This window comes from Ictalurus punctatus, chromosome 14, assembly GCF_001660625.3.
Source record: "Ictalurus punctatus breed USDA103 chromosome 14, Coco_2.0, whole genome shotgun sequence".
NCBI classification, from domain to species: domain Eukaryota; kingdom Metazoa; phylum Chordata; class Actinopteri; order Siluriformes; family Ictaluridae; genus Ictalurus; species Ictalurus punctatus.
Genome location: NC_030429.2, coordinates 21,730,848 through 21,745,447, shown reverse-complemented (window position 1 = coordinate 21,745,447; position 14,600 = coordinate 21,730,848). Strand labels below are relative to the sequence as shown.

The 14,600-nt window shown below is 39.6% G+C and overlaps 1 protein-coding gene across 1 annotated transcript; it reads right to left on the bottom strand.

Annotated features, from left to right (window-relative positions):
* Positions 1 to 614: 614 nt before the first annotated feature.
* Positions 615 to 14,243, bottom strand: saal1 (serum amyloid A-like 1). The gene is made up of 13 exons (XM_017486247.3): positions 14,085 to 14,243; positions 12,901 to 13,034; positions 12,695 to 12,796; positions 10,732 to 10,815; positions 9,212 to 9,291; positions 8,980 to 9,039; positions 6,453 to 6,568; positions 6,141 to 6,303; positions 5,831 to 5,913; positions 2,637 to 2,807; positions 2,363 to 2,556; positions 1,457 to 1,549; positions 615 to 1,012 (listed from the first exon to the last, which is right to left on the bottom strand). Exons 1-13 carry the CDS (start codon positions 14,086 to 14,088, stop codon positions 899 to 901), a joined length of 1,398 nt encoding a protein of 465 aa, XP_017341736.1. The 5' UTR covers positions 14,089 to 14,243; the 3' UTR covers positions 615 to 898.
* Between the last annotated feature and the right edge of the window lie 357 nt (positions 14,244 to 14,600).

Here is a 14,600-nt window from a genome sequence, read left to right as displayed (position 1 = left end):
AGGTGAAGGTGGCAAGGACAAAATCCATGAGACGACATGAGGAAGAAACCTTGAGAGGAACCAGACTCAAAAGGGAGCCCGTCCTCATCTGGGTGACACCGGATAGTGCGATTATGAATAATCCCCTTCTATAACGGTGTACTGCATGGTCAAAAAGTGCAAGTGTATAACCAGGAAATTCATTATAGTTTTCACATGAAGTCTGTTTTGTTGAACTTATCCAGTGTTCCCTGATGGAGACTTGAGTTCAGAACTGTTTCTGGCAACTCAAGTCCTAAATCTATCAAAGCACTTGTAGTCCTAAGCCACCATCCTGGTTTTTATGTTTACGATCTTATGGATTCATGTTTATCGATTCTACTTCTATCAGCCAGGTGGTGTTCTCCCCTCATCTTTAACAGCCAAGTTTACACCAGAAGCTCTTGACCTGAATCTATACATTATACATTGGGCTGCTGCCACATCATCGACTGATTGGATAGTTGCATGACAGCTGTAAAAGTATTTGTAATAAGGTGGATTAAGACTATAAATTTACAAGGTATAATTTTGATGCTCTATCTCCAAGAATAAGCAAGTGGCTATCTTGTCATACATCAAACCTGTAACAGTAATTTTAGAAACATTATTTTATTAAATAGGCTGACTGTCACAACAATGCGCACACACAAAAGACAATATAAACACAACAATTTCAGCATCTGAGAGTCAAATATTTGTTTCAGTCCATAACAAAACTGGACACCATATCTAAGAGTCCAGTTCTGTGCTGTAAGTTTAAAAGATGAAAAAATGTGCACGAGAGGATCTTCCTTCACCACAAACAGCTCCAACAGGCTCCCTGGCTCTCTTTATATATAAGGATCGAATCGGCATGTCTAATCCAAAATGGTGTAGTTTATGTTGGCTCTGGTTTAGGCTCGTTTGAGTCTGATGTGATGGAACACTCCTTCTTTATAACGTCTGCTAGTTTAGGCTCCACCTTGGTCAGTGTGGAAATGAAGCAGAGCACCTGCGCATAGAGAAAGAAAAAACTCTGAGGGAGGGAGGGAAGGATGGGATGGATGGAAGACAGTATGTGTATTAAATAACTCATGGATGGATGGATGAGTGGGAGGGTGGATGAGTGGGTGGATGGATGGATGGGAGGGTGGATGGATGGATGAGTGGGTGGATGGATGGATGGATGGGTGGATGGATGGATGGATGGGTGGATTGATGGATGGGTGGATTGATGGATGGGTGGATTGATGGATGGGAGGGTGGGTGGATGGATGCGTGAGAGGGTGGGTGGATGGATAGATGGATGGGTGGATGGATGGGTGGATGGATGGGTGGATGAAAGGATGAGTGGGAGGGTGGATGAATGGGTGGGTGGATGGGAGGGCGGATGGATGGATGGGTGGATGGATGGATGGATGGATGGATGGACGGACAGACTGGGTGTTGGACTCACAGATGTGTTGTGCTGTGGCAATAGTGTCTTTAACGCAGACACCCAGATCTTCTCGGTAAGCTGATCCATTTTCAGCAACTCTGACACAACTTCCTACAAGATCAGAATAAAATTAGCTGTTTACATTAAAAAAAAAACAACAACAACAAAAAAAACTTGTATAGTCAATGGCAAACAAAAATCCAATCCAAAATCCCTTTTAGTCATCTGGTGCAAGTCTATCGAAACACGTAACATAATCTTTCTGGTCCAACGACCCGTCACTTTAATGGGTCTAAATGCAAGCAATTTATAACACATTAAAAAAATAATTTCTAATTAAATATAAAGACAAAACTACATGTCCTAAGAGTTTATTTTAGAAAAAGAAAACGTATCAAATAGCAGCCTAGAGCATATAGTGCTTAAAATACCCAGTGTACGTCCTTATAGTGTGTGTATATGTGTATATATATATATGTGTGTGTGTGTGTGTGTGTGTGTGTGGGTGTGTATGTATATTATATATATATAAAAAAATATCTACTGAGATATTAAAGTGTTTTATTTTGAGGATGTTGGGTAGCCTACGAAACGTAAAATGTAGCCAAGATCAGCAAGAGCACTCCAGATAAATAAACGAAAGCAAATCGGACAAGTTTATGATAAAATGATCAGACTCCTTGTGGTTTCTATTTGTTCAAGAATTCAAATATCTACACCTTCTGTGGTTTGCGTGATAGATACTCAGACATGTAGCTCTAATGCTAATGATCATTCTGTCCATAAAAGGTATAAAATTACAGGCTAAACATTTAAATTCATTTAAACACTAAATGTTTTCAATAATTATTTGTTGAGAATAACCAAGCAAGAATGTTAGTGATATGAGGTCTGTAACCTATCCATACATTCTGTACATCTCACCATGGGCACATCTGTGAGCAGAGTAGAAAGCAACTCCGCTGCTATCTCAGCCAACACCTGGAGCTGTACGTCTCTTTCCCCGTCCGTCTTTCCGTCTGTTGGTCCGTTTCCCGACTCGTGATGACTCTCCTCCCCAAGCTGATTTTCATGATCAAAGTACAGGATGCGAAGAAGACTAGCCACCAACGCTGAACCTAAACACATTGGTGATATTAAAAGAGTGTGACACGTCTGGGGGGGGAGGGGGGGGTCTATTGAATGCGTGTGTCCTCACTGATGTTTGTCTGAAGGTTGGCGTATAAGGCAGAGAGCAGAGCGAGGGCAGGGGCCAGGAGTGCCTTCTGCTCCTGCAGGATGAGAGGAGGGTCGTCCGGCTGACACAGATCCTCACACACCACTTCACACACCACCTTCCATACTGAGACACCACACCCTCCATCAGAAACTGCACGTACATGCATAGTGAAAGAGGAGAGAGAGAGAGAGAGAGAGAGAGAGAGAGAGAGAGAGAGAGAGAGAGAGATATTAATCAGCTCTGTATTAAAGTTATATTTGGCAGAAACTCATCTACAATAAAACTGAATTGTCTTCAGGAGTACTGCTGTGTGTCAGTTGTCTAAAGTATAAAAATATAGATTTCCTATAGACAGATACTCCTGCATGAACTTGAAGAGTTAGTCTTGTTGCATCGTTTTGTCCTGTTGTCTGAATGTTTAGGGTTACAATGGTATACGATTTTCACGGTACAATGAGAACGCTCTCAGAAAATATCACGGTTTCATGGTATACGGCATTACCTTATTATTATTAATTATTATTATTATGTCACATGACCCTTAATGGAGTGAAAACAGAAGGTTTTGGTTGAACAAACACTATTAACTTGATTAAACACTATGCAACTTGAAACCAGTTTTGTATGTGTGTAAGGAACAGGACCTTAAAAAATCTCTCTCTCTAGCTCACTGTTTGCGATGAACAAATCAAACAAAAAGCAATTGAAATAGTTCAACACAACGAATGCTTCAAGTGGTTTCCCCAAATTCAACTGAAAATGCAACTTATAATGATTTCTCCAGTCTCAAAATTATTCAACCCCTTCATGGCAAGCATCTTTAGTACTTAGTAGAGAACCCATCCATCCATCCGTCCATCTTCTATACCGCTTATCCTTCCTTCAGCGTCACGGGGAAACCTGGAGCCTATCCCAGGGAGCATGGGGCACAAGGAGGGTTTACACCCTGGACAGGGTGCCAATCCATCACAGGGCACAATCACATACACACACCCATTCATACACTACAGACACCTTGGATATGCCAATCAGCCTACCATGCATGTCTTTGGACTGGGGGAGGAAACCAGAGATAGTATAGCACCATTTTGCTGTTATGACCTGCTGCAAACGAGATGCAGCGCTTCTGGCAGCGTTCCTGAAGAATCTTAGCTGATTACTCATGAGCAGTGGCCTCCAGTTCAGTAATATTCTCGGGTTTGCATGCTGTAACCGCCTTCTTCAAATCCCACCAGAGATCTTCTGAGGTATGCTTGGGATCATTGTCCTGTTGGAAGGTCCAATGACGCCCAAGCTTCAGCTTCCTCACAGACAGCATGACGTTTTCTCCTAGGATTTCCTGATACTCCAATGAATCCATCTTATCTTCCACACGCTGCAGGTTTCCGGTGCCAGAGGATGCAAAGCAGCCCCAGAGCATCACCGAGCCACCACCATGCTCTTTCTTCATTCTTCTTCCTCCAGACATACCGCTGATCCATCGTGCAGAAAAGCTTTGTTTCATTGCTCCATAGAACAGAATCCCAAAACTTCTGTGGCTTATTTATATGATTTTGAGCAACTTTTCTTGTGCTTTTAGGTCAGTAGTGGTGTATGTCTACAGAAGAATGAAAACCACAGGCATAGTTTATTGACTCTGGGAGGTGTAGTGTTACCGAAATATATGTTTTAGCTGACAACAGGAACTGTTCAGCCTGTTCAGTTTGAATCCTAAATTTGCCTTAGGGTAAATTTAAACACGAAGTGTAATCAATGTAATCAGTAATACAATCAGTAAGAAGATTACAGACAAGTAGCCTTAAGGGTGATTGCTTAGGCCTCTGCCGATTGGCCCAACAAAAAAGCTTACACGCTCACGTATTGTAGTTTGTGTCTGTTTGTGGTTTATATAAATAAGGATATATACACATAACAGCAGCCGATAGGCCAAGCTGCACAGCCCAGCAACGGTTCTGCAGAAATCTTTCTATTCAACGAGTTAATCTTAGCTCTCGTCACTGTGAAGTTAGCAAATTAATGCTACAGGAGCTAAAACGTCAGAGTGTTAGACAAAATGTACAATGTCATGCAGTGAATAAATGAGCTTATTTTCAATTCAGTAGCGTCACCTAGGTAAATGACGATCAGTCGAAATATCTTAGATTGTTATCTTGGCTCTGACTGGTCTACAGAAATAAAACACAGTCTATGGATTAGTAAAATAATGTCCACGATCTGCTGCTGTACAGCTTTTGTATGAGAGGAGCGGTTACATGATACATCATTCATGATTCATGTGGATGGCCTATTCAACTTGCAGAACTGTCACCACTGTAATATGCTTCGAGTGTTCGTTAAGTAGGGATTGGACAGCATGAAGAAGGAACTAATTCCATATTCCCTCTACACTATAAATGCTGTCCTTTTTTTGTACATATAAAGACTATTGGTTGACCGATTTTGCGGATTAATTCGGCACTGAAAAACGAATGCTGGAACTATCTGTTATCGGCAAAAATCCACACCGGTAGTCTTTCCCGGGTTGCATCCGGTGTTTGAATCCGCTGTTGTTATACACTACGATAGAGGCCTCTAGAGGTGAAATAAAAACCATCACTGACAAAATTTTGTTGTTATTTGAAGGGCTTTTTGATTCATTTTAGATGTCTCGGTCACTTTTTCGTTCACTTTGGATGTATATCTTTTATTTACTTTACTATTTACTCATAGTTAATAAATATGAATATTTATTTCATTTAAAAACATACAGTACATTTTCCCGGTACAGTCAGTACTGTTTATTTTTGTAATAAAGTTCAGCAATATTTTACTTTGCATGTGATGATTTCATTCAGTATCAATCGGTTGATCAAGCGGTTATCGGCACGAACTGCCCAACTTCGTTAACACTAAAATCCGCTATCAATCGACCTCTAATAAAGACATCGTGGACGTCACTGTTTGTTCCACGAGTTCGATTTTTGTGCTTCATTCAGCAGCCCAGGCTTTTACCATTCACTGGTAACCAAAACTAGGATGATAGAACCGACAAACCTTTTGCTGTGAAGCCTTCCCATTGACTACTGTAAATATAATGAAGGTAATAAATAAAGAGTCACATATGATGACACTTGCACCGGATCATCTGTACATATACAGTGGTATTTACACCATGAAGTCAAATCGAGTCTCACCGAGATTCTGCAGCCCTTCATCTACCGTAGTTAAGAGCTGAAGAGCATGCAGATACGCTTCAAGGGCCTTTGGACTCTCCTTCCTGAAAAACACACACACGTGTAAGTAATATCCTTCACATTCTACAATTTTATCTTTGGATGTCAAATTTCAAGTGAAAATTAAATAACTCCTGTAATATTCAAGCTTGGTCATGTCCAGCAAAGGGATTATCCACTTGACGTCGAAGGAAATAAAAATTTATTAACAAAATATGTTTTGTCTTTTTAGGTTTTACGTATCGATTAACACGATTAATTAGTGTCCAACCGAAGCTGTACAGCGGCCTCCAGTAATGCAGAAGCGACGTCCTGGTGTGTGTCCTTGTCCTGGTCACTCTCGCTAGATGGTCCAGACAGCCAGCTCTTCATCAGCTCCTCGTCCTCATCAAACAGCTTATCAACAAGCTCTCCTACCTTTATCAATAATTCCACTAATAAAAAAGAAAGAGAGAGAGAGAAAGAGAAACCACACAGAGGCACACACATACAAATATAACAAGATTAAACAAGATGAAAAATGTATTTAAACTTGTGTTTGACCAAGAAGACAACAATAGTTAGATCTCTTCTAGATGATTACCGTTAGTGGAACTGCGCATTATGAAGCAAAGGCTGTTGCACGTGGCCGTCTGCTGCTGTATCCTCTCCAGCCACAAGGGAGCGACATCAGCTTGAGAGACACAGGTCAGGAGAAGCCTGAAAAATAATACGAACTAAGGACAGTGGAAACCTGTGCACAAGGTGAAAATAAATGATGGTAGAACTACAAACTGGTACATGTACTAACCCAACAGGTCACACATATTTTTACATGAACTGGCTGGATAAATGTTAGAGGACAGTATGGCTACAGTCATATTACAAGCTTGTTGCCTTGACCGTTCAACATTGATGTTTGGAGCCACACATTCATTATAGTGAACAGACCTCGGCTATTAAATGATTTACATGACCATATTTTCAAAATCTAAATCCAATAAATCCCCAATCAAACTGCATGATTCTGTAACGTGCGTCCTCTTTGTGGTTAAATGACCTGCATGTATCGGGTATGTAACCAGCCAGGAAAGTGTCGCGAATCTGATTTCAAAATTTCACATTTTCAGTGTCATGTTTAAGTTAAAAAAAAACAGAACAAACAACAAAACAAAAAGAAAAGTAGGCACTCCTTGTAACACAGCCTGAGCTACATTAGTTACATTAACATTAGGTCTGTCAGAATTAGAGCTTTCTGAGGATTATATTGATAATAAATGAATGCATCAATTTTCTAACTTTCAATTAAACATAATTTTTTTAAAACATAATCAGTCCGTATGAGATTTTGTGTTTGTTTGTTTTTTTTGCTGAAAACTACTTGAACTGGTGAAATAGCAACTGTACAAAATTGTTTTGACGGTCTTTCGCAGTGATGAAAAGAGGCCTTTTAGCTGTAGTTATGGCGATGTACGTGAAACGAAGAGCGATTTGGCTGAATGTGCATTGCGATGATGTCATGTGAAGCGTCTCGGCCCAAATCTGAGGAATGTCGGCTGTAATTTAGAAAAAAAAAAATTGTACGTTTCGCCGAATATTGTAGACTTTGCTTGATTTTGGGTTAATTTCTGGAAGAACCAGAATATATATAGCAAAAATATTTATTTGCAGCATTTCATTCCACTAATACCACTTCAGAACGCTTAACTAGACTTCAGTAAATAACAGGTCACTAACTACAATACAACATTACTGACATTTATCAGATCATCTGGCACAGGATTCACCCATTACCAGGTGTTTATGTAAACCAAATGTAACACACTAATTAGCAAAGCGATGGTATTTTGTACTTTATTTTATTTATTTATTTACTGGATCTGCACACGTTTCAGAACTATATATACACACACACACCTTACCCGCATTTCTAACCAGACAAAATCAAAATAAAAGCAAAATAAAAATGCGCTGGTTGTCTCGCTAATTGAAAATATACTTAACTAGTTTGGCTTGCTCTGTGTGTGTGTGTGTGTGTGTGTGGGGTCAGGTGACTCCAAAGCTATGAGACTGACTTAGTTTTCTTTTCCTGGAATCAGTAAATCAACTCTTTTCTGTGAACCGAAAGCAGGATGGCGACTTGACACACATAATATGTATACTGTGTATGCTAAAATAGTTATGTACAAGCTTACGGATTCAAATAGCTTCACTACTTGCTGTCTAACAACGTTTAATGCACAAGCTTCATAACATGAGTTGTACGTTGAAACGAGAAAACATTGTTGCATGATCTAATCATTTACTCGAGATTATGTTCAGTCACTGTTACTGAATTGTGTCCAAAATAGCAAGGGTTAATGTTTTCTGGTAAGGCAAGAAAGAGGAATAAACATGACCATGACCCCCACGTATTGGAACAGCAAGGCCAATTATGTTGTTTTCGCTAGACACTGAATACATCTGAGTATCAAAAGATGAACAAGACGCCAGATCACAATTACAGCTTTCATTTCCTCATATTTACATCTAGATGTGTTAAACAACTTAGATCATTCTGCCTTATGTTTGCACCCGCCCGTAATCAAAAATATTGGAACACACGACTGGATAGGTGTGTGTTTCTGTCCAGGTGTGCCCTGATAAATTGTTTGTTTAAAGAATTAACAGCTCTGAATTTCTACTCTTGGTCTGAGCCCTGGATTTCAGTTCTGAAGACTGTTTGTTGTTCGAAAGGATAAACCAACATGAAGACCAGCGAGCTGTCTACGGGGAAAAAAAAGGATAAGCTAGTACACAGCTCAATACACAATGGTTAATACACAAGAATTAACCAGGGACATCAGGCTTCCACTGCTTTTCTCATTCTGACAAATGATTGAGTACAAATTGAAATATTCCTCATAGAAGTTTTTATTTTTATTTTTATAAAAGACAGGAGGGTTTCTCTGTTGTAATGCGCTCCGCCATTTCAAATCAAATGCATTTCTGGTCCAAATGTAATGACGTATCATGCCACCGCATGCTTCGTATCACAGTCTAACTAACTGATTGTAAAATTAAATGAAACCATTACAGCTATATCAGGTACAACCTACCTGTTATAATCGAGTCTTTAGCGAGTTTCTCACCTGCATGTCTCTAACAATGTGGGAGGATCACTGTCACCCAAAAGTAAGAGCAGCACAGCACTGGGGGGATAGATAGATAGATAGATAGATAAATAAATAAATATGTATATATAAAAAAAACTATCATTGAATCTTCACACTTTGGAGCTAGTATAAATGTTCAGTGTTTAAATGTATGGGTTTGAAGACTAAAAATGAAACTACTTGCTCGTACATAAGGAAGTTTACATACCCTAGTCCGTCATTCTGGCTAATGAACTCACACGTATCAGGGAAACAGGCCATATTTCCCAAAATTCCTACACAGATTTCCTGTAACAGAGGGTGTGGTTTTATCTGACAAACTATGGATAAATAAAACAAGCACATATTATACTGACTCCACTTCTGCTCTTTTTCTCTCTCCTCTTCTGATATCATTATAATATATTGTATACTAACATTATATTTTATGGAATATTGTGTAGGATTAGGCTTTTTTTTTTTTTTTAATTTATTGCTGGCTCATACAGTGACAGCAATGTACATGATACTAAGCTGGCTGCTTTATTAATATGTGTCTGAATTACTCCATATGAGAAATGGCATGTTTCTTTTAGTTTCACCTTCCCATGTTCAGGAAACCTGTGACGTTAGACTCTCTGCCATGTCACAGTTTACACAGGACAAGCTTGTAAAACGTGAGTGCAACTCTTATGTCGCAGAGCTCCAGCAACAAAGCAGTCAGTTAACTTAAAAATAAATAAATAATAATAATAATAATAATAATAAAATAATTTAAAAACATAGAGAAAGTGTATATAATGGAGAAAGTGTATACAATAAATACGCTATATTACTAATATAACGAGATCTGGAAGGAATAGCAACTGTAAACCTTAGGTGAAGTGTCGAGTCTGTATATTGCAGTAGGTGGAGTTTAGATGCCTGGCAATTTATTTGACTATAAAATGGTGCTTGAAAGTTTGTGAACCCTTTTTGACGTTCTATATCTCTGCATAAATATGACCTCAAGCATCGTCAGATTTTTTACAAAAGTCCTAAAAGTACTCAATTTAAAAAATGAGACACAAATATTATACTTAGTCACTTATTTATTGAGGAAAATCATCCAATATTACATATCTGTGACTGACAAAAAGTATGTCGATCAGTAGTGCACATCGGCTTGGAGGAGTTTTAGCCCGTTCCTCAGTACTGAACAGCTTCAACTCTGGGATGTTGGTGGGTTTCCTCACATGAACTACTTGCTTCAGGTTCTTCCACAATATTTCTATCGGATTAAGGTCAGGACTTTGACTCGGCCGTTCCAAAACATGAACTTTTCCTTAATAAATAAATGACCAAGTATATTAATTGTGTCTCATTTGTTTAATTGGGTTCTCTTTACCTACTTTTAGGACTTGTGTGAAAATCTGATGACGTTTTAAGTCATATTTAGGCAGATATATAGACAATTCTAAAGGTTTCACAAACTTTCAAGCACCCCTGTATGACTAACAGCACTAACAACTATTTCCTTAGTGCTCCTAGCACTCCAATCAAAATTTCGTGTTCCTCTTCTGTGTTTGTAAAAACACAACGGTAAATAACGACAGTCAAAATTTCTTTAAATACGAGAATATAATTAAGAACAATGGTCTTTTTCAAGCACGAGTTTTCAAAGCTAAACCAGGTTACGGACATCATTATCTCTAGATGAAGTGGCTGTATGTATTTTACAATGTGTACACACGGTGATGATGTACTTACAGTAAGGCGTGGATTACGTGACTTAGCAATTACTCCCAGCAGGATGTCTGGAGTTTTGAACTCCTGTAGAAAACCAGCCACGTCCTGAAGACAACAAAGACAGTGAACATCGTTGACAAGAACACAAACGAAACCCGAAATAACATCAGCGGATTAGTAAAGTGAGACCGAATTTGAAATTGTAACAAGTTGCTGCTCGTGATATAACTTAGAACAATGGCGTCTAGTGGGTTTTATTGTTATTCCGCCATATAACTTATATACACTGGTATGAAATGATTCTGGAGAACCATGGCGTGAGACGAGTGCTAATTATAGAACAAATACACAGGGCAGTGCACGCTTACCCAATTATCTTAGGAAGATTGTCCTGGTAGCAGCAGGATGGAGATAAAAAACTGGTCCTCATGTGCGTAACACATGCTTTTATCAGCTGACATACTGGTCACAGATATAACCCATGCACATAACATCTTGTCCTTGGCCAATACCATCCCCTACCCAGCCTACTGACTGTGTTCAGATGATGTGTGTACGTAGAATACTCGTAAAAATTGTCCACAGTTCAAATACTGAATATATAGTGCCTTGCAAAAGTATTCACCCTCCTAGGCGTTTTTCCTATTTTATTGCATTACAGCATGTAATTAAAATGGATTTTTATTTGGATTTCATGTAACGGGCATATGCAAAATGGTCCAAATTGGTGACATGAAATGGAAAAAAAAAACAACAACATAGCTTTAAAAAATGCTTTAAAAAAAATTAAAATTAAAAACGGAAAAGTGGCGTGTGCATATGTATTCACCCCTTTTGCTATGAAGCCCCTAAATAAGATCTGGTGCAACCGATTACCTTCAGAAGTCACATAATTAATTCAATAAAGTCCACGTGTGTGCAATCTGTGTCACGTGATCGCCTGTTCTGAAAGGCCCCAGAGTCTGTAACACCACTGAGCAAGGGGCACCATCAAGCAAGCAGCACCATGAAGACCAAAGAGTTCTCCAAACAGGTCAGGGACAAAGTTGTGGAGAAGTACAGATCAGGGTTGGGTTATAAAAAACGTTATATCAGAAACTTTGAATATCTCATAGAGCACCATTAAATTCATTATTAAAAAATGGAAAGAATATGGGACCACAATAAACCGACCAAGAGAGGACCATCCACCAAAACTCATGGACTAGGCAAGGAGGGCATTAATCAAAGAGGCAACAAAGAGACCAAATACAACCCTGGAGGAGCTGCGAAGCTCCACAGTGGAGATTGGAGTATCTGTCCATAGGACCACTTTAAGCCATACGGAAAAGCTTAGCTTTACGGAAGAGTGGCTAGAAAAATAACACTGCTTATATGTTTGCTGTTCACCAAAAGGCATGTGGGAGACTCCCCAAACATATGGAAGAAGGTACTATGGTCAGATGAGACTAAAATTGAGCTTTTTGGCCATCAAGGAAAACGCTATGTCTGGTGCAATCCCAACACCTATCATCACCCAGGGGACACCATCCCCCATGCTGTGGGGATGTTTTTCATTGGGAAATTGGTCAGAATCAAAGGAATGATGGATGGCGCTAAACACTGGGAAATTCTTGAGGGAAACCTGTTTCAGTCTTAAAGAGATTTGAGACTGCGACAGAAGTTCACGTTCCAGCAGGACAACGACCCTAAGCATACTGCTAAAGCAACACGCAAGTGGTTTATGGTTAAAGATTTTAATGTTTTGGAGTGGCCTAGTCAAAGCCCGGACCTCAATCCAGTTGAGAATCTGTGGTATGACTTAAAGCTTGCTGTACACCGGCGGAACGCATCCAAAAAAATACAAATACATCCATACAAACCTGCAAAAAACCCATCTTAATTCCAGGTTGTAAGGCAACAAAATAGGAAACATGCCAAGAGGGGTGAATACTTTCGCAAGGCACTGTATACAGTACATGATGTTAATTGTGATAAGGTTTACCTTATTCATGGCCATATCCCAAACTTTACACAGCTCCTCCTCAAGCTCATCAGACAGTTCTATCAGACCTTCTCCCTCTTCCGATTCTTGTTCGGTCACCATCTACATGAAGAAGAAGAAGAAGAAGAAAAAAGTATTCCTAAACCATTCTGCTATTAGATCACTAATAATTTCTTATACATGTGCCCTGAAAGTTCAATGAATACCTGTATAAGGCGAGTTAAGGTGCTAAAGAGCCAATGCTTGCTATATACAGTCTCTCCAATAGCATCATCTTCTTCATCAGTCCCATCAGGTCTGTCTGGAGGCGGCGAAGGGTTACGATCCATCTGTGGGGAGTCTTGGGGAGAAGACTGTCATGTTAGTATTCGCCTCTTCAGTGCAGTTCTCGTTACCAACCGAGAATATCGAATACGATAGCAGGTAAAACTGGTACTCTGTAGTGACATGTTTCATCACACACACATTCAGACAATTGTAATTGGAAATGCCAATCAGCCTACACTGCACGTCTTTGGACCGGGGGAAGAAACTAAAGTACATGGAGGTTTGAAACCCCTGAAGCACGGGGAGAACATGCAAACTCCGCCCACACAGGGCAGAGCCGGGAATCAAACCGCAAACTCTGGAGGGGTGAGGCAAACATCCAAACCTCTAAGACAATACTAAAGCAATACTAATCTAAACCAATTGCTTTATAATCCATACAAGCACTCCATACTGGTCCTGGAGAACACCCTGTCCTACATCAACTCAGGTAAAGCTGTTAATGACCTGATTAGCTTTATTAAATCAGGTGTATTGGGAGCAGGAAAAACATGTTTTCTACCTCATGCATTATAACGTCATAACCAACAGGCAGACATTTAGATTACATCCTGTGTTAAACCCACTCACACACACACACACACACACACACACACACACACACACACACACACACACACAGGCAGAGAGCGAGAGAGAGAGACAGACACACGCAAAGACAGAGAGAGAGAGAGAGAGAGAGAGAGAGAGAGAGAGAGAGAGAAAAACACAAACACACACACACAAACACACACACACACACAGACACACACCAAGAGAGAGAGACAGAGACACACAGACACAGACAGACAGAGAAACACAACCAACAAACAGACAGACAGACAGACAGACAGACAGACAGACAGACAGACAGACAGACAGACACACACACACACACACACACACACACACACACACACACACACACAGAGAGAGAGAGAGAGAGAGACAGACAGATATGTTTATCTACATTTGTGTAGGCAACAATAAACAAAAACATTACTCAAGTTAGCAGCCACTAATTTATTTTGAGAAAACATTTCAGCGCAAAATATTATGTGTTATTGTTTAGACAGCGCCTCACCCATTAACACGCTTTAATAAAGATTCCAGGCTTTCCAAAAAAACAACAACAACAAAAATACGTGGGTTTAATTCAGACTTCTGGTTTCATCCACATGCATTTCCGCGCCATACTTTCTTCTTCGTGGCTGCTGTTCTTCTGCTTCATGTTCCTCATTGTACTCAATGTTTATCGCCCTCTAGCGCAGGGATGTCTGAACTTCTCATAGTCTTTGTGGCGAGGCGGCGACAACGGAGTCTATTTCTGCGTCTCAATTCGCCTAAAAGTATCCTTGCTGAAAAAAACAACAACAATAGAAACAATCCCAGAAATTCAGCTAATCTTTAAAACATTACCATTATTGGTCTTTTATGGTATCCACTAGACATAACATTTGTTGACACCAAGGCAACAAATCACCATTAGAGACCTACAGAAACCATTACAGTTTCCATTAAAACCAATACAATTCCCATTATAACCATTGTTATAACGGTTATAATGGTATAATAACTATTGTACTCTTTTTTGTGAAGA

Bases quoted from the DNA above. Each gene is read 5' to 3' on its own strand.
- saal1 (XM_017486247.3), bottom strand. The intron at 9,292-10,731 runs GTAAGTACATCA...CCTCTGTTACAG, and splicing joins CACGTAATCCACGCCTTACT to GAAATCTGTGTAGGAATTTT. The intron at 1,013-1,456 runs GTGAGTCCAACA...CTCTATGCGCAG, and splicing joins TGCCACAGCACAACACATCT to GTGCTCTGCTTCATTTCCAC.